We start from the raw sequence: 27,187 nt of genomic DNA on the forward strand, positions 1-27,187 counted from the left end.
GCATCTGTTCCGATGATGTTGCCTGCCAAAAGGGCACTCCGGACATGTTTTCCTTTTTCCTGAACCAAGGCTCCCCTGCGTGCCTCCCCCCCCCCCCCCCCCCCCCCCCCCCCCCCCCCCCCAACCCCACTATGGTTGACAGGGCCCTCAACTGTGTCTGACCCTCTTCCTGCACCTCTGCCCTCACCCCTTCCCCTCCGTCCCAGAACCATGATAAGGTTCCCCTTGTCCTCACTTTCCACTCCACCAGCCTCTGTATTCAAAGGGTCATCCTCCACCATTTCTGCCAACTCAGCATGATGCCACCACCAAACACATTTTCCCCTCACCGCCCCACCCCCCCCCCCATAAGCATTCCATAGGGACCATTCCCTCTGTGACACCCTGGTCCACTCCTCCATCACCCCCGACGCTTCATCCCCTTTTAATGGCACCTTCCCATGCAACCGGAGGAGGTGTAGCACCTGTCCCTTTACCTCCTCCCTCCTCACTGTCCAAGGCCCCAAACACCCCTTCCAAGTGAAGCAGCAATTCAATTTAGTCTATTGCATTCGCTGCTCCCAGTGCCGTCTTTTCTACACTGGGGAGACTAAATGCAGACTGGGTGATCACTTTGTGGAACACCTTCGCTCAGTCTGTAAGCATGACTCTGCCCATCTTGTCGCTTGCCATTTCAATTCACCATCTTGCTCTCATGCCCACATTTCTGTCCTTGGCCTGCTACAATGTTTCATTGAAGCCCAACACAAACTTAACACTGGCACCTCATCTTCTGATTAGACCCTTTACAGCCTTTTCGAGTTCAACAACTTTAGACCAAGAACTCTATCCTCCATTTTTAAAATTTTTTTCCCAACCCCCTCCCCCACAGAGCCAGTCTGTCACTTGTTCTTATGTTTTGCTTTCAGAGAGCGCTGACCCTTGTTTTGCTATTAACACATTCTGCTACCTGACTTTTATGCCACTATTAACACCCGCCTTAGTCCTTAACACTATCATTACCACTCCCTTTGTCTTGTGTCCATGACACCTTTCTCAAATCTCTCCTGAGGTGCCACCTATCCCTGACCTATTTTTTTCCACCTGCTCCACCCCCTCTCTTCAACAGTTTAAATCCCATCACATTTCTACCTCTCTTCAGCTCTGAAGAAGAGTCATACGCACTCGAAATGTTAACTCCGTTTCTCTATCCACAGATGCTGCCAGACCTGCTGAATGTTTCCAGCATTTTCTGTCACTGTATAACACTGGGGTACAGTACTGATGGGTACAGGCCTGTCACTGTATAACATTGGGGTACGGTACTAGCAGGTACAGGGTCTGTCACTGATTAACACTTGGGTACAATGACCAGTGTATACAGGTTTGTCACTATAAACTTGGGTACAATTTACTAGTGGGCACAGGTTTGTCACTATAACACTGGACTGTAGTACTGGCTGGTGCAGATCGCCTTTTGAGGTTTTCAATCAAAAGTAGGTATTTCACACACTGATTTGCCAGTAGAAGTACTATACAGCACAGAAACAGGTCATTTGGCCCAACCAGTCCATTATCTTCCACATGTGCAGTATCCCAATTACATATGCCCACCCTGTTTCTAAACACTTAATCCACCTTTCTTTTTGACCTACTGTTAAATGTAGTCTTGGTCTCGCCTTCAAGCACTCACTAACTCCGATATGATTGGGTCTGGAATCTGTGTGTTGGCAAATTGCTCAACAGTGCATTGGTATCACCACACTAAAATATCAATTACACAGGGAAGAAGATGCACAGACCATGTTACTGGATTAGTAATACAAAGGTTGTGAACTCACTCCCAATCCTGCCAGTTTGGCAGTTTAAACTTGGATTAAGAATCTGTTGTCAGTTAAGTGACCATGAAGCTTTCGGATTGACATAAAACCCAACTGGTCCACTAGTAGTGTCAGAAACTTGCTGCCCTCACCCAGTTTTTTTTTTATATATGTGTCTCCAAGTCCCACTGCAACACTGACTCTTAAGCGCTTTCTGAAGTAGCCCTGGTTGGGTCAAGCCACTTGTGATTTGAGAAGAAGGTCCGTTACTGTCTTCTCAGGGCGACTAGTAATAGATCTTACCACTGGTGCCCACAACCTGGAATTAATATCATAACTCTCTGCTACCTGAGTGCCCATTCTACATACCTTTGTTCAAAAAGTGAATGTCAATGTGCTAGTTCAACGAGGAGGGCACACTGGCACCAACTTTCCTCTCACTGGCCTCCACAGAACTGCAGACTCCAGCAGGATCTCTAGATTGTGAGCAGGAACCCTGGCTGTGTGGGTCTTTTTGCTCACTTCCCAATGCTGAGGCCAATGTTAGAATCGTAATTGTAGGTCTGACTAATGTGAGCTAACTCAGCCGAGACCAGGATAAAACACTGGACTTCTTTGACATTTGTGACTCCATTCCATTGTGTAATCACAAGATAATTGTGGATGAGGGAGGTCATTCAGCTCATCTGAATCTTAACCATCCAGGGAAGAGTCCCCCAATTACAGCATCCAATAGTTTCTTCAATGATTCCAAGGAGTTTGTCTTCACTCCTCTGCAAGTTTATTTCACTCTGTGTGGAGAAGAATTTCCTGATATCAGTCCTTAATTTACAGCAGTTTGAACCTTTTATTCCACCCAGTCTGAAGTAATACTTTGGATTCACTTTGTCTAAACCCTTAACAACCTTATATCCCTCTATCCTTCCCTCATTACTCTCAATCTCAAGGGCTCCTCTCAGGACTTCCTACAGAGTTTGAATTTCTCCCTCGTGACCAGAATTGGACCCAGGAGTCGAGATGCAGTTTAGCCAGAACTGGACACAGCCCTCTCTACAGCCCTAGTTATACAATTCTTATATCTTACTTACTATAGAAAGAGTTTAGTGAAGGTTCACCAGACTGATTCCTGGAATGACAGAGGTTGGGCCAGCTAGGCCTGTATTCATTGGAGTTTAGAAGAATGAGAGGGGATCTCATTGAAACGCATAAAATTCTGACAGGGCTGGACAGACTGGATGCAGGGATGATGTTTCCTGTGGCTGAGGGGGGTCTAGAACAAGGCGCCACAATCTCAGGATACTGGACAAGCCATTTTGGACTGAGATGAGGAGAAACTTCTTCGCTCATAGGGTGGTGAACCCATGGAATTCTCCATTGCAGAGGGCTGTGAAGGTCAAGTTACTGAATATATTTAAGAAGGAAATAGATTTCTATACTTTAAAGGCATCAAGGGGTGTGGGGAGAGAACAGGAGTATGGCTTCGAGATAGAGGGTCAGCCATGATCATACTGAATGGTGGAGCAGGCTCAAAGGGCTGAACGACCTACTCCTGCTCCTATTTTCTTATGTTTCTAATTCACCAGGATAATGATCTCAGCAGCATTCAAGTGAAGGCCATCCCAAAGGTAGAGCTCCCTGTTTCCCCAGTACTGATGTCAGTGGCCCATGAATCAAAACCCATTTCTTCAACAAAGATCTTCTAAGCCATGAGTTTAAATCAATGATCCTATTTATCCTATGCCAATTTGCTCATGGCTCAGGTCATTATCCTGAGATTGTTACCTTTTTAATTTAGCCCCTAGCTGCTCATACTCCTTCAGCACAACCTCTTTCCTTGTTCTCCGCATGTCGTTGGTACCCATGTGAACCTCTACAATTGGATCCTTCCCCTTCATTCCAAGTTCCCCTCCAGCCCTAAGGAGATGTCCTTAACCCTGGCATTGGGTAGGCAACACAGCCTTCTTTTTATTCCCCCCACTTGAATGGGGGGGGGGGGGGGGTGGGGGGGGACATTTGTGGTCAGTTTGCTCATTTCCCTGCAATCCCTACCCTCGTCCACATAAGCTGCAAGAACCTCAAACCTATGGGGCAATTGCAAGGACTGCAGCTCCTCCATTGTGACTTTTTGGATTCCCATACTTGCCTCATTTATAGTCAGACCCTCCTGTTCCTGACTGCAAGCCAAACCTGAGTACCTAGGCTAAAGGGTGTGACTGCCACTGGACCAACACGTCTGGGTAACTCTCCCCCCCCAACTCCCTCCCTCCCTCCCGCCCGACAATGTATCACAGTGTCCGAAGGTCAGGTACCAGCTCATCAACTCTGAACTTAGTTCCTCAAGCTGCAGACACTTACTGCTGATTTGGATCACAACTGGTGTCCACCACCTCCCACATGCTACAGCTGCAACACATCATCTGCCCTGCCATCTCTGTTGTATTTCATTTAACTAATTCGGGTTTCAAGTTTCGAAATATCACTCACTGATTATTTATAGTTGTATCAAGTAGTTTAACTAGCTGAGCTATAACTAACATAATACTTATATCTCCAAGGGGAGGTCTTGTGGTGCAGTGGGTAGCGCCCTGCCTCTCAGGCAGTAGCTCTGCATTTCAGTCCCACCCAGAACTTGATGGCCAATGAAGGTGCGTTCATAATGTGGCCAAGCAGGTTCGGTATCAATGTGCAAATCCTTCCAACGTGCCAATGGCAGGAAGAAGTAGGAGAGATTCCTGGTCAGACATGTGATGGAAAGAATGTTGGAGCCTCTACCATCACTATCCATAGGTCCAGACTACAATATGCATGTAAAAGTGCATGTTTCCATAGCAACTGCAACTCCCTGAGTGAACTATAACACACTACCACCACTTGTATCTCCCCGGTACTAGTTAAAACTGCTGCACCAGTTCAGCGAAAATAAAACCTTAAAACTTACCAACCTCAAAACTCACCTAGTAATGTCTCTGGACTTCAGCTCTCGGGCCTCAATGTCTCTTGTTCCCTTTCTTGGACCACTCCTTATTCTTTCAAAGACCAGAATATCACCTCTTCCTCACAGCACTGAATGCCCCAATTTAAGTAGGTACTCTGTTTAGCAGTACTTCATCGAGCTGGTCTTCATGCTCAGTGTATCTGAGGGTATGGTTGTTCATACTTATATATTTGTAAGTAATTCCTCAACACGATAAAGTTCAAAGGTATTTGTTGGTTCTCATAGGAAATTGGCAACAATGATAACTATTACGACCAATAATTCTGTGTATATTCTGGAGAATTCACACCTGAGGTTCTTGAGCTCGAGTGCCAAGCCTTGGCCAATTCTATTCTAACACCCCTCTTTATATACTTTTTTTCCAATGTGAATTCATATCTTATCAAAGGATTAGTTCACCCTGTTTTTCACACAACGAATTTCACTTTTAGCAAAAGTTGTCAATTTATTCAACTGGAGACAGGGAGCCCAAGATTCCCGATGGCGAAGTATCACATGCCTTGTGTAGATATGTCCTTAGACGAATTAACCCCAAGGAGGACAGCTGAGATATCTGTGGGGTTAGGATACGGAAACTATGTAGCCGAATGCTTAACAGTTAAAGTCTAACAGTTAAAGAATTAACCCTTTCCTTAAAGGTATTACTCTTACATATGAGTCAGGAGATCGTGGGTTCAAGCCCCACTCCAAAGACTTGAGCCCATCATCTAGTACTGAAGGAATGCTGCACTGTCGGAGGTGTCATCTTTCAAATAATACTTGAAACCAAGCCTCCTTCTGTCTTTTAGGTAGACTTAAAGATCCCATTGCACTATTTAAAGGAGAGCGGACATGGGAGTTCTTTTTGGGGGTCCTGGCCAATATTAATTCCTCAACCACATCATTAAAACAGATTATCAGGTCATTATTATATTGCAGTGTGTGAGAGTTAATTGGCTGTCATGTTTCATATATTACAACAATCTTCAAAAGTACTTCATGGACTGTCAAAGGCTTCTGGGTGCCTCGAGGTTGTGAAAGATGCTATATAAATGCAAGTCTTTCTTTCTTTGTGCTGTATCTATTTATATTATATTTTTTGTAGACCTGCATCTTGCAGCAGAGTTGGGGAAAACCCTTCTTGAACGTAACAAAGAATTGGAAGACTCGCTGCAGCAGATGTACGCAACCAACCAGGAGCAGGTCCAAGAGATTGAGGTAAGACCCATTTACAGCACAGCAAGTCACAGAATCATTGGCCATTGAGACAAGCTGTTGTGTTCCATCTATTGTCTGTGCTGAGTTAACGTATCTGATCTGATCCCAGTTGAAATGGCCTGTAGTTAGCCTCAGCATTCCAGGATGGTGGATCAGTGGCTGGGGCTGCAGGAAGAGAGATCAGAACAATTTAGGATTTCTAACTTCCAATCACATTTCTGCTGGAAATGCCTGTAGGTGCGGGATGAGAACAGGCCTCACCTATGCTCTATTTGAATAGGCCAATAACACAGTGAGGTCGCTTGCACAAAGCCCCCTGTGGAGGGTTACCATTGCTCAGGGTGGAGGGAGATCGGGAAGAAGAGTTGATCTTCCATGATGCTTTCTCTATTGCACAGTCACCTTGACTTAAACAAGCTGAAAGCACTGGAAATACATAGTGGGCTCTTCTAAAAGAAGGGAAAGGCAGATGATGGTTTTGCACATAGACCCCTTTGACTGGTTAATGCTGTTATTGGGAGAGGGTCTGTACCCCACGATGTTAACCTGTTTCTCCCCTGTTTGAGTGCTGCCAGGCGGGGTGTGTATTTACACCATTTCATGAGCTGGCTTCATATTTTCAGTGTCTGCATTTTCTTGCTTAAACGTTTTACAGAATCACAGAATCTTATAGCACAGAATGAGGCCATTCATCCCATCATGTCTGTGCCAGCTCTTTCAAAAAGCTACTTAATTAATTCCACTCCCCTGCTCTTTCAACTGGACCCTGCATATTTTCTTCTCCAAGTTGTTGTCCAATTTCCTTTTGAAAGTTACTATTAAACCTGCTTCCACCATCCCTTCCAGGTCATACGTTTACAGCACAGAAGGAAGCCATTCAGCCCGTTATGCCCATGCTGACTCTCTGCAGAGCAACTCAGCTGGTCCCACTCCAGTTCCTTTTCCCTGTAGCCCTGCAAATGTTTTCTCTTTGGGTAATTATCGAATACCCACTTGAAAGCCACAGTTGGATCAGCAGTCACTGCGTTTTTTAAAAAAAATCTTTCCTCGTTGCTGCTGCTGCTTTGGCCATTCACCTTGAATCGGTGCCCCCTGCTTCTCAACCCTTCCACCAGTGGGAACGTTTTCCCTCTATTTACTCTGTTCAGAACCCTCATGATTTTGAATGCTATCAAATCTCCTCTCAACCTTCTCTTCTCTAAGGAGAAGAGTTCATCTTTTCTAATCTATCCTCACACCCGAGATTCCTCATCTCCAGAACTGTTTTTGTAAATCTTTGCTGTGCCATCTCCCATGCCTTTACCACCTTCCTAAAGTGTGGTGTGGAAAATTGGACACAGTATTGCAATTGAGGCTGAACCAGTTTTATGAAGGTTCACCATGACCTCTTTGCTTTTGTACTCTATGCATCTATTTATAAAGCCCAGCATCCTGTATGTCTTATTAATCACTTTCTCAAGCTGCCCTGTCACCATCAATGATTTATGCACATATATCCCCAGATCCCTCTGCTTCTGCAACCACCCTTTTAGAATTGTATCTTTTGTTTTATATTGCCTCTCCTTGTTCTTACTCACAAAATGTATCTGTTCACTTTCTCCGAATTAAATTTAATCTGCCACATGACCACCCATTCCAGCAACCTGTGTATTTCCTCTTGAAGTCCATGACTATCCTCCTCGCTGTTCACAATACTTCCAAATTTTGTGTCGTTTGCAAATTCTGAAATTGTGCCCTGCACACCCAAGTCTAGGTTTATTGATACAGATCAAGAAAAACAGTGGTCCTAATGCTGATCCCAGGGAAACCCCATTGTACATCTTTTTCCAGTCCAAGGAACAGCTGTTCACCACTACTCCTTGTTTCCTGTCACTTGGCCACTTTGCATCCATGCTGCTACTGCTCATTTTATTCCTTAAGCTTTAACTTTGCTGACAAGTCTGTTATGTGGCACTTTATCAAATGTCCTTTGTAATTCCATGTACATAACCACTTTACCCTCATTACCCCTGTCTGTTAACATCATAACTCACTGCATAAAAACAATTCTCCTCATGTCGCCCCTTCATCTTTTGCCAGATATCTTAAATGTGTGACCCTTCTGCCAGTGGAAACAGTTTCTTGGCAGCTGAAGCAGCATCTGTGGAGAGAGAAACAATTAATGTTTCAGGTCGATGACCTTTCATCAGAACTGGGAAAAGTTTTAGATATGGCAGGTTTTAAGGAAAAATAGAGGCAGGGAATGGGGGGCAGGGAGTGGGAAAGAAACAGGGAAATTTGTTATTGGGTGGAAGGCAGCAGAGATTAAAAAACAAAAGAGATGATGGTACAAGGCAAAAAGATATGGTAATGGGCAATTAAAGAAACAAAAGATGAGTCTAGAAGAGGGACAAATGGGGAAAAAAACCACATCACTATCAACAGCTGCTGTCTGAAAGCAAAAAAACAATAAGTAGAGGTGGCTAGGGGTTATGATCTGAAATTGCTGAACTCAGTGTTGGGTCTGGAAGGCTATACAGTAAAATGTCTAATCAGAAGATGAAGCAGTGTTCCTCAAACTTACATGGAGCTTCACTGAAACATTGTGGGAGACTGAGAACAGGGAGGTCAGGGTCACACCATGGACTGAATGAAGGTGTGCTCCAACATATTGAACAACGAATACAGTATACATCACCCAGGTACCAGGGAAAGCTCCCAGGCCTGCTTTTCAAAATAATGCCTGTCCACACTCTAATGTGGCCACAGAAGATCCCATGACTCTACTCACTTTGAGTAGAGGACCCCGGTGTCCTGACCATTTTTATCCCTCAAACAACATCACCCAAAAAATTATATGGGTATCATCACCTTGCTTTCTCTGGGACCTTGCTGTGTGAAATTTGGCTGCTGCCTTTCACAACAGTGACTACATTTCAGCTGTAAAGTGCTTTCGGACATCCTGAGGTTGTTAAAGATGCTATATAAATGCAAGGCCCTTCTTCCCCTACAGTCATAGTGCCTCCTGCATCCTCATTAATATTTAATATTTTGAGCACACCCTTTTAACCATTTCCCTTCAGAATATGGATTTTCAGCTTCTCCGTTCTTTGCTGTTGCTCATTCTCTTCACACCTTGTGTCTGTTGTGACCAGTAGAGGGTACAGTATTCTAAATATGCTCTCTCTCACAAATAGTGTGAAGTTTCAACATGCTGTTTGACCTCCCAGCATGCTGGTATTTTCTTGTTCATTTATTGTCTATTCTATAGATAAAAACAAAAAAACTGCGGATGCTGGAAATCCAAAACAAAAACAGAATTACCTGGAAGATCTCAGCAGGTCTGGCAGCATCGGCGGAGAAGAAAAGAGTTGACGTTTCGAGTCCTCATGACCCTTCGACAGAACTTGAGTTCGAGTCCAAGAAAGAGTTGAAATATAAGCTGGTTTAAGGTGTGTGTGGGGCACCACTCCACCAACCCGCCCCCCCCCCCCCCCCCCCCCCCCACACACACACACACACACACACACACACACACCCACACACACACCCCCCTTAAACCAGCTTATATTTCAACTCTTTCTTGGACTCGAACTCAAGTTCTGTCGAAGGGTTATGGGGACTCGAAACGTCAACTCTTTTCTTCTCCGCCGATGCTGCCAGACCTGCTGAGTTTTTCCAGGTAATTCTGTTTTTGTTATTGTCTGTTCTAGTCTGAGGTAGTCTGATCCTCCCTCCTGGAGAACAGCGCTTACTGTTTGTTTACATTTCCCTGCTGATCTGGCATGCTTTCCACGTGCCGCTTGTCTGGCCAGGTGGGTAACTGATTTCTTTCTTTTATATCTTTACTGCCCTCCTTATCTTCATTTTGTCACCTTTCCTTTTGTCTCTGTGTCCATCAATTATTAATCTAGATGATAAAGACCAGGGTTCCAAAGGCTGACTTTCTGGGATTGTCCTCAGCTACTCCAGCCTACCTGACCACCACCACCACCACCACCACTGCGCAGCGCCCCCCCCCCCCCCCCCCCCCCCCCCCCCCCCGGCCCATCCTCCAGTCTTCTGCACCCCCCGCCCCCACCAAAACAAGACCACCTGCAAGTTCCCCTCCAAGCCACACACTATCCTGAGTTGAAATTATATTGCCAGTTCCTTTACTTTCGCTGGGTCAAAATCCTGGAACTTCCTCCCTACGCCACATGTACTGCAGCATTTCAAGAAGGCAACTCGCCACCATCTTCTCAAGGGCAATTACAGGTGGGCAATAAAAATTCTGACCTAGCCAGCAACACCCATGTCCCATGTAAGAATGCTTTAAAAATTGGCCTCCATTCAGCCCCTCCTCCAGTCTCATTGCCCCCACAATGGGACTCCACTCAGCCTCTCTCTGAATCTCTGCTGGATTATACTCTCCTCAGACTGACTGTACTCACATGAGTACTCACGATTTCCAATTTTTTAGACCAACTTTTTCCCCAGCTCCGTGTGTTTGTGTGGATATTAAACTGGAATTATTCCATGTGGAATTTTGTCTAAGGTTTTATGGCATTCCAAACTCTATTTGGTGGAGCTCTAATAGACGTAAAAATCCTCAAGGAGATTGGTCAGGCAGTTATCTTCCCTTTCTCAATCCATACTGACTGTCTCTTACCAAGTTACTGCTGCACAAACACTTTTCAGTGTCTGCGGAAAGCGAGAAGTATTGTAACAGGCCTGGAACTACTAGGGTTGCCAATTGTGATAAAATGTATTCCTGGAGGTTTCATCATATGACTAACCCCACACTCCAGCCATTAGGCGGCCAACACATCCAATCTTGTGACATACTACCTTCCTACACCAATTGGAAAGCAAAAAGAATCATTACCCAATTGGATGATGCCAAAAAGCCTTTATTTCCCCATTTTCAATATTTTTGTAACTGGTAAAGAGAAATGTTTGCAGAAAACTTTAAAAAATCCCAATCTTTTACAATGTGCCTGTGATTTTTCCCCTGGGATGCACACAGGAGTGTCCTGGAGATTGATCTTCAATTCCTGGAGACTCCAGGCCAATCCTGGAGGGTTGGTAACCCTAATAACTACCTGGTTCTCTCTACCTCTGTTCTATTTCATGTAGATACATGCAAATCTCATTTTAATTCATTCTTGGGAGGTGGGTGTTGCTGGCAAAACCAGCATTTGTTTCCAGCTGTTGTTGCTCTAGAGAAGGTGCTAGTGAGCTACCTAGAACCATAGAATGATTACAGCATAGAAGGAAGCCATTCAGCCCATCATGTTTGAGCTGGATCTCTGGAAGAGCTACTTCGTCCACTCCCCTGACTTTCCCTGAAGCCTGCAAAATTTTCTCTTCAGATAATTGTCTAATTTCTTTCTGAAAGTCTTGATTGAATCTGCTTCCACCACAGTTAAGCAGTATATTCCAGATCCTGACCACTCACTATGTTTTAAAAAAACCCATCATTGTTTCTTTTGCAATCACCTTAAATTGGTGCTCTCTAGTTCTCAATCCTTCAACCAGTGGGAGCAGTTTCTCCCTTTCTATTCTGTCTAGACCCCTCATGATTTTGAACACTGCTTTCAAATTTCCTCTCAACCTTCTCTTCCCTGAAGAGAGCAGCCCCAGCTTCTCCGATCTATCCACATAACTGAAGACCCCACCTGTGGAACAATCCTATAAATCAGTTCTGCACCATCTCCTGTGCCTCCACGTCCTTCCAAAAGTGCAGTGCCCAGAACTGGACACAATACTGCAATTGAGGCTGAGCCAGTGTTTTATAAAGGTTCATCATAATTTCCTTGCTTTTGTATTCTATGCCTCTATTTATAAAGCCCAAGATCCTGTATGCTTTAATCACCATTTTCTCAACCTACCCTGACACCATCAATGATTTTTGCACGTTTATCTCCTGTACCACTTTAAAATTGCATTCTTTATTTCATATTGTGTTTCCTTGTTCTTCCTTCCAATATATATCATTTCAAACTCTGTGCATTAACTTGCATCTGCCACGTGTCTGTCCATTCCAGCAACCTATTTCCTCTTGAAGTCTATCACTCTCCTTCTTACAGTTTACAGTACTACCAAGTTTTGTATCATCTACAAAATTTGAGAGTATGCCCTGCACACCCAAGTCTGGGCCATGAATATAGATCTTAAACTGCTGATCTTGAACTGTGCAGACAAGGTGATGAAGATGTTTGTACAGTGCTGTTAGAGAGGGAGTTGCAGGATCCTGACCCAGTGACAGTGAAGGACCAGTGATACAGCTCCAATTCAGCATGGTGTGCGACTTGGAGGGGAACTTGGAGGTGATGGTGTTCCCATGAGCCTGCTTTACTCTGACTCTAACCTGTTCTGTACCTGCCCTGGGAGTGTTTAACACTGACACTTGGGCAACAAGTGACGCCAGAGCAAACTCATTAAAACAGTAACAAAACAGAATTACCTGGAAAAACTCAGCAGGTCTGGCAGCATCGGCGGAGAAGAAAAGAGTTGACGTTTCGAGTCCTCATGACCCTTCGACAGAACTTGAGTTCGAGTCCAAGAAAGAGTTGAAATATAAGCTGGTTTAAGGTGTGTGTGTGGGGGGGGTGGAGAGAGAGAGAGAGAGAGGTGGAGTGGGGGTGTGGTTGTAGGGACAAACAAGCAGTGATAGAAGCAGATCATCAAAAGATGTCAACAACAATAGTACAAAAGAACACATAGGTGTTAAAGTTAAAGTTGGTGATATTATCTAAACGAATGTGCTAATTAAGAATGGATGGTAGGGCACTCAAGGTATAGCTCTAGTGGGGGTGGGGAGAGCATAAAAGATGTGTAAAAAAAAAAATTTTTTTTATATAATGGAAATAGGTGGGAAAAGGAAAATCTATATAATTTATTGGAAAAAAAAGAAAAGGAAGGGGGAAACAGAAAGGGGGTGGGGATGGGGGAGGGAGCTCATGACCTAAAGTTGTTGAATTCAATATTCAGTCCGGATGGCTGTAAAGTGCCTAGTCGGAAGATGAGGTGTTGTTCCTCCAGTTTGCGTTGGGCTTCACTGGAACAATGCAGCAAGCCAAGGACAGACAAAAAAAATTTTTTTTTTTTTTACACATCTTTTATGCTCTCCCCACCCCCACTAGAGCTATACCTTGAGTGCCCTACCATCCATTCTTAATTAGCACATTCGTTTAGATAATATCACCAACTTTAACTTTAACACCTATGTGTTCTTTTGTACTATTGTTGTTGACATCTTTTGATGATCTGCTTCTATCACTGCTTGTTTGTCCCTACAACCACACCCCCACTCCACTTCTCTCTCTCTCTCTCTCTCTCTCTCTCCGCCCCCCACACACACCTTAAACCAGCTTATATTTCAAATCTTTCTTGGACTCAAACTCAAGTTCTGTCGAAGGGTCACTGAGGACTCGAAACGTCAACTCTTTTCTTCTCCGCCGATGCTGCCAGACCTGCTGAGTTTTTCCAGGTAATTCTGTTTTTGTTTTTGTTTTGGATTCCCAGCATCCACAGTTTTTTTGTTTTTATCATTAAAACAGTAGCTGCTGCTCATTGTTCCACTGTACATAATGGGTTGGATCTTCCTTGAAAGGTAGCCACACCAACTTATATTTATATAGCCCCTTTCACAGCATGTTAATGGTGCCTGGCGTTATTAATGCACAAATTGGCCATCAGGTTCAAGGACTTAGAAACACATTGTGATTTGTAAATCTCCAGAAATGACTGTTTTGCGCAAACGGCATCTTAGCTTTGGCCACTGCCCTTAAATCTCAATGGCTAAGGAGATAATCTGTTGGTTTTGTTATTAACTAAATCCTAGACACCCCAATGACCTCCCCACATTGTTATCAACTCATACTCCCAGCAGGTTAAACAGATTTCTAGCTGAAGGGAGTTAAGCCCAACTACTGATACATGCTGCGAGTTCCCTACTCCTGCAAGACCTGGCTCATAGTTACCACCTAGGGGATAGTCAGTAATAAAGAGCCTAGGCCTTCCACTCTCTTCACTCTGTGTTTGTACCTCCCTTCATTGAAATTAAAATTTTTCACCCAGAGTCTGGTTGGAATCTGGAACTAACTTCCTGAGAGGGTGTTGGAGGCAAGTTTGATCAAGGTTTTCAAAAGGGAATTAGATTGTTATCTGAAAAGAATGTGAAAGGTTATGAGGATAAGGCAGGGGAGTGAGACTAGATGGAGAGCTCTTTCAGAGAGCCAGTGCGAACTCGATGGGCCGAATGGCTGCCTCCTGCACTGTAAAGATTTTATGACTCTGTGATGACACAGAAATCACAGGAGTGAGCAAATTGTGAGTCTGTTATCATTGAGACATTGCTGGGGTTTGTGCTTTTAGCACAGAGAATTTGCTGGAGTACAGGGGCACAGAAGGAAAGTGTGAGAGGCTGAGGGAATGCTTCAAATAGCGGCTCAGTGCCAGCTGGCTGTCTCCCTGCATCACGCTGCCAGAATCCTGGTCCCTATGAGTTCTGTGGCTCAATTGTTAACAACAAATCAAGGATCTGTCTTACAGTTCGAGTAATGATATTCTGTCGTCAGGTTTACTCTGTAGACAGTTTCCCTCCAGCAGCGCTCTCTCTCTCTCTCTCTCTCTCTCTCCCCCCCTCCCCCTCCCTCACACTCCCTAACTGCAAATCAATTTCTCAATAGTGCCTGCCTGTCAGTCATAGGCCGCATGGGTCCCAATTCCATTTCCCAAGCCATTCACTTGATTTTGACACTAACTGCCAGGAAGATTTATTAATAGATAAAAGGTTGAGTTGCTCAGCATTCCCCATCTCCTCACTCAGGAAGGGTTTGGTTCCACAGCTGCTGGTTGTCCTCCAGTACCTCCCCTGGAAGGCCACTCACAATGAATGAGCCAACACAGTGAATGCTTTACGTAGGACAAACGGCAAAGAAACAGTCTACTCAATCCAGCCTGTCTTTGCCGGTGTTTATGTTCTACCTAAGCCTCCTCCCATTTTTTTCTCATCTAAATCTAGCATAGTAACTCTCTATTCCCATCTCTGTCATATGATTGTCTACTTTCCCCTTAAATGCATCTATACTATTCATTTCAACCACTCCCTGTGCTAGCAAGTCCTGCTTTCTCACCATCGTTTAATGGGCTTTTCATCATGGTGAGGAAGCACACATTTTCCAGCAGGGGCAGTGGACCCATGGCTCAGTCCAGCTAGCTCGAAATGGATTGGCTCCTGAGACTTTTCTGTGGGTGTGGGAGTGTCTGTGGGCATTTGTGTGTGTGTGTGGGTGGGTGGCTCACTCATCACCACCTTGACCTCCTGAGGGTCCGAAGAGCCATTGCAAATTTCAAACTGTTCACCTGTTGATTCACTGTCTTCTCTCTCCCTAATCTCTTCAGCTGCTATCTTTCCAACTTGTCATAGTGCAGTGACAGCCAGGTCAGCAATCTCGCCTTATCCGCAGGCTGGCTCTATTTCTGTTATACTCTGGTTATGCTAAACCTTTTATAAATCACTTGTTAGATTTCAGCCAGAGCACTGTGTCCAGTTCTGGGCACCACACTTTAGGAAGGATGTCCAGACCTTAGGCAGGGTGCAGAGGAGATTTACTAGAATTGAACCAGAGATGAGGAACTTCAGGCACATGGAGAAGCTGGGGTTGTTCCTGTTACAATATAGAAGGTTAAGTGGAGATTTAATTTGGGTGTTCAGATTTATGAGGGGGTTTTGATCAGGTAGTTGAGGAAAAACTGACTCCACTGGCAGGAGGGTCAGTAACTAGAGGACACAGTTTACGGCATTTGGTTAAAGTTCAAGACGGGAGATAAGTTTTTTCTTACACTGAGTTGTTGTGATCTGGAATATGCTGCCTGAAAGGACAGTGGAAGCAGATTCAGTGGTGACTTTCAAATTGGGAATTGGATAAGTGCTTGAAGAGGAATAATTTACTAGAATTATCAGTAAAAAGTGGGACTAATTTGATATCCTTTTCAAAGAGCTGGTGTGGGTGCAGTGGGCTGAATGGCCTCTCTGTGCTGTGCTGTGTGACTATGTTTTCATGAGACTCGTGGAGATAAGAGACCTCATCGTTCTACATGTGACTGCAGACAGCCTGTGGGGAGCCACCATGAGGAAATGTTACCTAAGCAAGGCGTTGTTTCTCTGAGATATTTCAACAACATTATAATATATGAAAAGTAAAGGAGGACAGCTGGATGAGGGGCATTGAGTCAATCAGTCACTGGCCAGTGCTGACTCAGCCTGGCAGAGTACCCCTGTGCCAGTCAGACGGGTGAAGTCAGCCAGGTTTTCTGCTCCCGGTTGTGATCAGACCCGACTGGGGATTCTCTAAAACATAGGAACAGGAATAGGCTATTTGGCCCCTCGAGCCAATTCTGTCATTCAGTTTAGCTTGTATCCTTGTCTCCCAGTACCTCAGCAAACAACTGGAGATGTTACGGCAGATGAATGAGCAGCACGCCAAGGTGTACGAGCAGTTGGATGTGACGGCACGTGACCTGGAGCTTCACAACCAGAGACTGGTACTAGACAGCAAAGCATCACAGCAGAAGATAGAACGGTGAGTATCCCGGGGCACTGCAAGCCCACTCCTTCTCAGGCACAGGGCTGCGCCTGGCAGAACCTGACCAACCAGCAGGCATCTCCTTAGTGTGGGGCTGGGTTTGAACCTGGGTTCACAAGCCCCTAGCCCCCATCGATAGGTGATTTCTTGGGAAGAATTGTGCCCTCCGCAGACAGAGTTTCAATCCTAGTCACGAGGAGAGGAGAGGCATTATAAACTCAGTGGTACAATTTCAAAGGGGATGCAGGAACATGGAGACCTGGTGGCTTATGATCTTTAATGGATAAATCGAGAAGAGTATTAGAGAAAGTAAGTGTGAGCTTTGTAATTGGAGACATAAGTGTACAAAAGCAAGCAAGATATGCTGGGCTTTTGTGAACCACTGGTTAGGCCTCAGCTGGAGAATTGTGTTCAATCCTGAGCACCACAATTCAGGAAGGATGTCAATGACTTGACGAGGGTGCAGAGGAGATTTACTAGAATAGCATCAGGGAGGAAAGACTTCAGTTATCGTAGCGAGACTGGAGAAGCTGGGATTGTTCTTCGAGCAGAGAGGTTAAGGGGAGATTTAATGAAGGTGTTCTGAATTATGGAAGGTTTTAATAGAGTAAGGAAAAACTGTTTCCAGTGGCAGCAGGGTTGGTAACCAGAGCACACGGATTTAAGATAATTGATGAAAGAAACCAAGGGGAATTTTTTTTTTGCATAGTGAGTTATGATGATCTGGAATGCACTACCTGAGATAGTGGCAGAAGCAGATTCAATAGTAACTTTCAAAAGGGAATTGGATAAATATTTGATAATTAATTACAGGGCTATGGAGAAAGAGCAGGGTGGTGGCACTAATTGGATAGCTCTTTAAAAGAACCAGCAGACGTGATGGGCTGAATTCTCTTTCCATGCTTTAAGAGGCTATTATTCTAGGTACCACAAACATCTCCTCAGTTCTATTACTGCACTCAGCAGCCTGCAAGTCTGTTATCTGCTCATTGTAGGATCCTACATGAAATAAGTCTCCAAACCAGTTTCTAGTGGGTGTGAGTATGTAAACCAACCACTCAATCAACTGAAATAAGGTTGATGTCAGAAATGGAAAATGTACAGAGGTGCAGTCAGGGGAGTGGCACTGTTCTCAGGCTGGGGATGTGGCACATCAACAAGTCTGGATAGCAGAGCTTTACTCTCTTTCCACTGTGTGTTGTATTTGCCCTGCAAGTGTTTGATGGGGACAGTGTAGAGGGAGCTTTATTCTGTTTTTAACCCCGTGCTGCACATGCCCCAGGAGTGTTTGATGGGGATAGTGTAGAGGAAGCTTTACTCTGTATCTAACCTGTATATGTCCGTGGTAATTTTTTATCGGCTGAATAACTGCAACTTTGCCCCTGTGATTGGCTGCAGATTGACAGAAACAATTGAAGGTTTGCAGAATCAAGTGGATGTGCTTCAAAGCCAGGTGCAGGAAATGAGAAACATGGATCAGCTGCGAGTTCGTAGGGATAAGCGGGAACGCCGGAAAACTATCCACACATTTCCCTGTCTGAAGGAACTGTGCGCCATGCCCAGGTAATGTTCCGCAGAAGTAGAGGCTGCGACTAATCCTCATAGGCCGTAAGATCCCAGGTGGGCTCTTGGGCTGTGCAGGGGTAGATAGCAGATTGGGGTCAATGCCCTAGGATTAGTGGGGGGGAGAAAGCCAGCCAAGTTTTGTGCTGCTGATTACACCCTCTGTTGTGAGTGGTGGCCGAGTTGGTAGTATTGATAGAGTTGATCAGCAAACACTTCTCAGGTGGAAACTTTTAGTTTATTTACAAAGGTACTCAGGAGCAACTACACGTGTGCTCTCACTTCAAACTCTATCTCTGCACCATTAACTACAGAGGTAGCCCTTGCTACTCTCCTATTCGGTACTAAAGATCATGTAATCTTCCTTAACAAGTATTATTCTTAAAGGTATATTACACACTAAATAAAACCTTAATTACCACACCCTCTCTCCGGCTCCACAGCTGAAAGCTGCAGGTGGATGACATATAGGTAAAGATAGAATGAATCTCCTAAGGTGATTTCTATTCTTGTCAAATAGCCCAGTGACACTCCCTGCCCGAGCTCACACGGGACAGAGGAGCAGCTGGGTGTTGTACTATAGGGCAGCTGGTATTAAAGTTAGGGTCAGTGAACACAGGTAGAGGGCAAAGGGGAGAAGAGAAGAAATCAGAATTGAGCCTTGAGTTAATCTGGATGATGTCAAAAGGTGCATAATGGAGGGACTGGAAACTGAGTCCTAGAAACGGAAAGAGTTTTGGGAAGATGGAGATAAAGGATGGTCTTGGGCCTCTGTTTGTGATGAGGGCTTCCAACAATGGTTTGATAAATTATGGTCATTTTGTGGCAATTGATAATGTGATGCTGGATCATGCGACACTGTGTTATGACTGATGCAGTTGGTAAAACGGAGTTATTGAAAAATCCCAGAGGGCAACTTTAAACAACTGTCATAACCTATAATTTTAAATGTTATAAAAGCAAAAAACTGCAGACGCTGGAAATCCAAAACAAAAATAAAAATACCTGGAAAAACTCAGCAGGTCTGATAGCATCTGTGGAGAGGAACACAGTTAACATTTCAAGTCCATATGACTCTTCAACAGAACTAAGGAAAAATAGAAGAGAGGTGAAATATAAGCTGGTTTAAGGTTGGGGGGGTGGTGGTGGTGAGGGGGTGGGACAAGTAGAGCTGGATGGAGGGCCAGTGATAGGTGAGTGTTATGTTTGATATACGATTCTAAATTCAGGAATCAGACCATCAGTAACCGAGGTTTTACATTAAACGAACTGAAACGTTTTATTAATTTACACAGGTTAAAAATATGTATACACATGGCTACAAAGTATTACTATCACAACTTTTAATAAATTCCCAAACTAATCTCCATTAAGGCAAAAGCAACCCATAGACTTAACCAAACACCAGGCAAAGCATTTTCACCTTACGAATTCAAAATGCTGACTTTATGACTTTAATCTAATTAAGAAACAACCACAGACTAAACTTCTATTTTAAAAGAAAAATATTTTCCAAAATATTATATACATTAATAGCTTCATGACGACTGTTTGTAGATGTTGGTACCTGAGTCTGAGGGTTGAATTATGAATTACGTCATCATTTATAAATCCAATCCAGTCTGGCTAACCCTGCGCAGTTGAGCAGAACTAAATCAACGCGGGTGGATGGGTTTACTGTTCACTATTTGTTGTGAAGTTCAAACCAAACCTGACCTGTGAGCCCCCTATTGGAACAGAGTGTCTATTTGAACGGAGCTCATTAAGTAACCCGTTGTTGGCCAGAAGTCTCCTCCAGCCCCAACGGTGGGGTCCATTGACCCACCTGGTGTACGAGGGCCCCATCACAAGCCTCAGCCTGTGTTATTGGCCAGTAGAGGATTCTACAACTTGCCTCACTGTCACTGGGAGGTGAAACAACAGTCAGGGTTTCTGCTCCTGGTCATAGTCAGGTGACTCTCTCTTTGCCTCCCCCCACAGGCAGAAAGTTGTACCCTTGTGAATATTGAGGAGAGAACTGAGCAGGACCTTAGTGCCCATGCAGTTCAATTGCTGTTGACACACACTGTTGAGACTCATTATTGAAAGAGTGCCTTGTTGGGTGATAACAGAAGCTCTGACCACTATTTTTCAATCTTTCTTTGATATGAGAGTAGTGCCAGAGGGCTGGAGGATTGTTAATGTTACACCCCAGTTTAAAAAAAACAGGAGAGGATAAACACCTGGTAACTACAGGCCTGTGATTCTAATGTCAGTGGTGGGAAAACTACTAGAAATCATTGTCAAGGACAACATAACTTCTTTAATAATTAATAGCTGGAGAAGCATGGCCCAATAAGAGACAGCAGCCTGGATTTGTTGATAGCAAATCGTGTCTGACTAACCTGATTGAATTGTTTGATGTAATAAGAGAGGGTTGATGAAAGTATTGTGTAAAGTGCCACATCAGACTTATTTGGAAAATAAGGTAGCAGAGGGACCACAAAGACCCAGCGTGAGCGGGTAAAAGTGGGGGTGCAAATCGGTGGTGGAGGCTGGAAACAAAGAGGGGACAGGCAAAGATAAAGTAAGTTTGGATCTGCCCTTTGACTGCCTTTCAGTTATATTCCCATAGGGGGAAAGATGGAGCTTTCAAAGCTGAAGCTCCCCAAATGCTAAAGAAAATTGAGATTATAATAAAATAGAAAGAAGAGGTTTATCACAAACATCTGATACGGGATACAGTAGAAAATCAGGCAGAATATGGAGGGTGCAAGGGAAAACTGGCAAAAAAATACAAGAAAGTCGAGGAAAGAATGAGAAAAAATTAATGAGCAACAAAAATTGGAAACCCCTAAATCTTTCATAAACATATAAAAAGCAAAAGGATAGTTAAGAGAATGGTGGGGGCGATCAGAGACATTAAAAGAAATCTGCTTGTGAAGGTAGAGGGGGTGACTGAGGTACTGAATGAGTACTGTGCGTGAGAAGAGAATGAAATGGGTACATGATTGGATAGGATAAAAATAGATTGAAAGGAGATCCTAAGAAGGCTGGCATCACTCAAAGTTAACAGGTCGTCTGGTCCAGCTGGGATGTATCCTAGATTACTGAGGGAAGCTCAGGTGGAGATAACAGAAGCTCTGACCACTATTTTTCAATCTTTCTTTGAAATGGGAGTAGTGCCAGAGGACTGGAGGATTGTTAATGTTACACCCCAGTTTAAAAAAGAACAGGAGAGGATAAACACCTGGTAACTACAGGCCTGTGATTCTAATGTCAGTGGTGGGAAAACTACTAGAAATCATTGTCAAGGACAACATAACTTCTTTAATAATTAATAGCTGGAGAAGCATGGCCCAATAAGAGACAGCAGCCTGGATTTGTTGATAGCAAATCGCGTCTGACTAACCTGATTGAATTGTTTGATGTAATAAGAGAGGGTTGATGAAAGTATTGTGTAAAGTGCCACATCAGACTTATTTGGAAAATAAGAGCACGTGATATTAAGTGGATGGTGGTAACTCTGATTCATTATTGGTGAATTGATAGCAGACAGAGATTAATGGTGAACGGATGTTTTTCTGACTGGAGAGAAGGACGCAGTTTGGCATTGGGGCCATTGCTTTTATTATATAAAAATTATCTGGACTTGGATATAGGGGAAAAAAATTAGAAACACTTGCATTTATACAGTGCCTTTCACAACCACCCGAAGTCTCAAAGTGCTTTACACCCAATGAAGTACTTTTGAAGGGTAGTCACTATTGTAGTGTAGGAAACGTGGCAATCTGCACACAGCAAGTTCCCACAAACTGCAATGTGATAATGACCAGATAATTTGTTTTTGTGATGTTGATTAAGAAATAATTAAGGGATAACTCCTGTGGTGGTCTTCGAAATAGTGCCAGGGATCTTCTATGTCTATGTGAGAGGGTAGACGGAGCCTCGGTTTAACCACTCACCTGAAAGTAGCATTCCTCGAGTCCTGCACTGGAGTTTCAGCCTTTATTTTTGTGCTCAAGTCCTCAGTGGCAAAACCTTGAGGCATAGACAGGAAAAGTTATCATGGGGATTGAGGAAATTGCAGAGACTTGAATAAAGATTTTGTCTGTCTTCACAGTAGAAAACATAAATTACATACCAGAACTAGACGGTAACCTAGGAATTAATAAGAGTGAGGAGTGTGATTATACTTGGATTTCCAAAGGGCATTCAATAATGTGTCACACAAAAGGTTAATAGACAAGAAAAGGGCTCATAGAGTTGGGGGTAATATATTAACATGGATAGAGGACTGGTTACCAGACAGGGAGCAGAGAGTAGGGACATTTTCAAGTTGGCAGGCTGTAACTAGTGGAGTACCACAAGATCAGTGCTGGGGCCTCAACTATTTACAATCTACATTCATGACTTAGATGAAGAGACAGAGACTAATGTATCTAAGTTTGCTGATGATACAAAGTTAGGTGGGAATGTAAGCTGTGAGGAGGACACTGAGGCTGCAAGGTGATAAGATAATGGGGTAAGTGAGTGGGGGTTTAATGTGGGAAATGTGTGGTTAGTAAGAACAGAAAAGCAGAATTTTTTTTTTTTAAAGGTGTGAAACTTCTAATTGTTGATATTCAGAAGGATTTGGGTGTACACATACAAGGAACATAAAAAGTTAGCATACGGATACAGCAAAAAATTAGGAAGGCAGATGGCATAATTGGCCTTTATTGCAAGGGGATTGGAAGGATAGGATCACAAGGATAAAGAAGGCTTGCTACAATTACACAGGCCTTTGTGAGACCACACTCTGGAGTAGTGTGTGCAGTTTTGGTCTCCATAATTAAGAAAGAATATACTTGCATTGGAGGTGAATGTTCACCAGATTGGTTCCTAGGACGAGAGGGTTGCCCTTACTCGGGAGGGTAAGTAAATTGGGTTTATATTCTCCAGAGTTTAGAAGATTGAGAGGTGATCTCATTGAAACATACAAGATTCTACAGCTGCTTCTCCAGGTAGACACAAAAGCCTTGGCTGAGGAATCTAAAACAAGGGAGCAGAATCTCATGATAAGGGGTTGATCATTTAGGATTGAGATGAGGAGAAACGTGTTCACTCAAAGGGTTGCGAATCCTCTACTTGAGTAGGTTGGAGAAGCTCAATAGATGAATGTATTCATGGCTGAGATCAATAGATTTTTGGACACTAAAGGGAATTAAGGGATATGGGGATAGTGCAGGAAAGTAGATTTGAGGTAAAAGATCAGCTATGATCATATTGAATGGCGGAGCAGGCTTGAGGGGCCAAATGGTCACAGCTGCTCTCATATCTTATGTTCTTCTTTACTATTCTATGGCTGTATGAATTTTTTTTAACACAGGTTGTTATGAGCTGGAGCACACTTACTGAATAGGTGATGGAAGTAGTTTCCACAAAGGGACATCCAAAAGACAATTGAACACGTACTTGAAGATGACTATTGGGAGACATTTGGGAGTGGGGGTGGGGGAAGAATAAAGCAGATCTCACAGGCACAATGGGCTGAATGGCCTTTTTCTGTGCTGTGAGATTCTGTAATTCTATTCTGCTAATGTCATATCTTTATTACACAGGTACGGTTCTCAGGATGATGCTTTCCCTGGGACTGGGACGCTCGCTGAGCCCGAGCATAAGCGCCTGGAGAAGGAGAATGAGCGGCTGCGGCTGACGGCCAATGCCCTAAGACTGCAGATCAGCCAGGAGAAGCAGCGCAAGGAGGCGGCAGAGCGGGAGTGTGCGGCTGTGCTGGGCGAGTACTCTGAGCTGGAGAGGCGGCTCTGCCAGATGGAGAGCTGCAAGCTACGGGTGCGGGAGCTGGAGGCCGAGCTGCGAGAGCTGCAGCAGATGAAGCAGGTGAAGAAGTACCTGATCAGCGGCGAGGACAACCTGTCGGAGGCCCTGCTCGAGCCGCTCAACAATGCCCCGGAGTCCGACGACGGGGCCCCGGCTGGCACCAGCCCACCGGCCGCCAGCTCAGGCCAGGCCCGCGTGCGCAAGAGCTGCAGTGACACAGCGCTCAGTGCCATCATCACACGGGACGACGTCAGCCGGCATGAGGGCAACTACACGCTGCATGCCAACAACGTGCGGAAGAGGGGCATGTCTATCCTGCGGGAGGTGGATGAACAGTACCACGCACTGCTGGAGAAGTACGAGGAGCTGCTGGGCAAGTGCCGGCGGCACGAGGAAGGCCTGCGCCACGCAGCGGTACAGACATCGCGGCCCATCTCGCGCGACAGTTCCTGCCGCGACTTCCTGCTCGAGTGTTTGGAGGCGGAAGTGAAGGCTCCAGAGAAAAGCCTGAGCCTGAGCCAGCAGGTGGAGGCGGCGGACAAGAGGCTGGGCCACTCCCAACCCGAGTACAAGGCCCTCTTCAAGGAAATCTTCTCCCGCATTCAGAAGACCAAGGCTGACATCAGTGCCAGCAAGTCCAAGACCAAGGCCTCCAAGTGATCCATCAACAGAGAAACAGGAAGGTTGTATGAAAGCTGCCACAGGCGCCATCTTGGATCCACCTGTGCCATCCCATGGGAGTCACTCTTGCAGGATTCTCTCTCTTTACTGTGCCAATCAGAATGCAGCTCTTTGACAGAAATATCCACACGGGTCTGTTTTCAGACTTCTTACGCACATAACTATTATACAATACAGGATGTAGGATTTCCCCAGCCTTGCTACAGAGGCAAAATGCAATGCATTATGTTTATTTTTAAAGGTGTTTAGTATTCTCCAATAGAGGATGATGCCCACTATCTTCGCTTTCCTGTCATGAAGGACCCCTGTTGTCCTGTCGCACCAATCTATGGCCAAGACCTGAATCACAGATGCACCTGTGTTTTCCTAAATGCTCTCTGATCCAGCGTTTCTCCAGGATTGACCCTGATCTGCTGCTTATTCCAAATTATGGGAACTTTACTGTCACCACTCTTCACAATGCAAAATGTCTGCTTTTGACACCCAGGTAGTTTCCTATTTTTTGTTCTTGTTAAGTTCAGTATTATAAACAACATTTCGGAAACCGGCTCTGGCAGTACAACCACCATCCTAACAAGGCTGGAGGGTTTTAAAATCACAAGAACGCTTAACATATTGCGACTGTTACATGGTATTAGATATGGGGGGTTAGTAGTTCTGGCAAGCTGGCCCCAACAAAAGACTAAACTTCCCTCTGAGAGGAGCATTGCCATTCAGTACTGTCCACTGCACTCTCTGTTACCAACTGTCCACTTGGGTTCGGGGTGGGGGATGGTGTTAGTGTGTTTACAAGTTTTCTTGTTTGACCTGGTTGACTTTAATTGTCAGACCAGGCCTCTCTGGGTCTGCTAAGTTGACTGTTGACGGGGTTGGTAGGGGTGGGAGGAATGGCGGGGATGTGAGGGGACACTATGCAATAATGTAATTGCTTTCACAAATATAATTCTGTGTCTGGGGCGGGAGAGAGAGGCAGTAATTTGGCTTTTAACCTGGTTCCTGCCTTCTCTGATGCATGAGGATTTGGTCTGGCGTGTGTTATCTCTGCCTTCACTATTTGTTGGTGTCTGATTGAGTTTCATGGCCTCCTGTGACTCTACGGTCTCCCCATCTCACCTGAAATCTCTCACTGCACTCCAGCCATTCTCCAGCCACACCCAATGGGTGAGCCCAGATAGTGAGGCTATTGAGGAGGGAGGCAAATCAGCCAGGGATCTGCTCCTGATCCCTTTCCCGTGCTGGCTTCTCCCCATCTACATTGACAAGTCCACAGTTGATCTCAGCTCCTGGGCTAATTCGGTTCCATTTTCAGTATGTTTATGGTGCTTGTATTACACTCCATGTGCATTACCTTATATTTGGCAGTATTATGTGTAATTTACCACTGTCTTCCTATATAGGCATTGTTGTGCAATTTGAGAGGCCTCTTCAGACTTTTACTGAAAATGGAGCCTAGCCTGGCCGGGCCTTCTCTTTAGGACTGTCCCCTTGGTGCATTATTCACGTGTTGTGCTGGAGACAGGTTGGAATCGATAATGTATTTTGGGACGGAGTGGTTTCAGCCCCACGGATGATTGGGGGGAGCAGGCAGCCTTGTGAGGTCTCAGATCTGCTCAAGGGTGGGAGTACAGACAAACATGGGGCTGCTGTTACCTGGCCACTTACATCTCCACAACCTCCCATTATTGTCAGTGAAATCCCCTGGGGTGGGAGGGTGTTGTGCCATAGCCCATGGGGGCTGGATGTCCCATCCCATTACCCAGGGGTGGAAGGCTGTCCCCTTTCCCCTGTGCCTGGAGAACTTGTCTATCACATTATCCAGTGGGTTGGGGGGGGGGTGCAGTCCCATTATTCCTGGGATGGCAGTTCCCTTTGCCTCTGGAAAAGCTGTCCAATTACCCCAAGGGGAGGGGGTACTGTCCCAATACGCTGCTCTGCTGGTCGTTCTTTCGGGTTTCACTCTGCAGACACTGAGCAAACGTCTTTCCAGCAGGATTATCCCATTCCCTGGGCTCACCTCCCTCAGCTTGATCTACACAAGACTTGGAAAGGTATTTCTGGCCTCAGTGGATGATCCTACAGCGCTATAGAGTATCTGAGGAGATCATGGAATCATCTTGTACCTAGGTTAAGGGACATGAAAAGCATGTTCAGTGGGTCTCCGATGGCCAAGTTGCGTGTTACAAAAATGGATGGTTAGAGGCCCCAGGGCCCACTCTCTCATACAGTCTACATTTTGCGGTTTCCACTGTGGGGCAGTAGGGGCTGACGATTAGACTGAGCTTGGAGGCGAAGCACACTGTGCTGAATAGCACTGTATAAAATTGCCATTTCAGTGGGGTTACCAAGGATGGTGATGTGGAACCCAATCCGAACAAGACTGTACATAAGGACGAAGATTGGGATGGTTCAGTGTGTGAGGGATCCCTGACACTGATACTGCATCCTCTCTGTGACATAGATTCAGAGGTTATCACACGTTACAGAAAAGTGCCAAAATTATTTATCTTCCTTTTTGTTTAAAAAGTATAATTTCAAAATAAGTACTAAACCTCTTGTTCCTTGTATGATTCTGACATTAAAAGGTGATGTTGCTGTTA

The 27,187-nt window shown here is 44.8% G+C and overlaps 1 protein-coding gene across 1 annotated transcript in view; it reads left to right on the forward strand.

Moving 5' to 3' along the window:
* The window catches only part of cdr2l (cerebellar degeneration-related protein 2-like), a 31,312-nt gene extending 4,125 nt beyond the window's left edge, over nt 1-27,187 (forward strand). Inside the window, exons 2-5 of the mRNA XM_041216612.1 lie at nt 5,879-5,991; nt 16,393-16,541; nt 17,943-18,107; nt 23,690-27,187. Of these exons, the coding sequence (XP_041072546.1) occupies nt 5,879-5,991; nt 16,393-16,541; nt 17,943-18,107; nt 23,690-24,569 (1,307 nt within the window). The 3' untranslated portion in view covers nt 24,570-27,187. The remainder of the gene's footprint in view (nt 1-5,878; nt 5,992-16,392; nt 16,542-17,942; nt 18,108-23,689) is intronic.

This window comes from Carcharodon carcharias, chromosome 22 (assembly GCF_017639515.1).
Source record: "Carcharodon carcharias isolate sCarCar2 chromosome 22, sCarCar2.pri, whole genome shotgun sequence".
NCBI classification, from domain to species: domain Eukaryota; kingdom Metazoa; phylum Chordata; class Chondrichthyes; order Lamniformes; family Lamnidae; genus Carcharodon; species Carcharodon carcharias.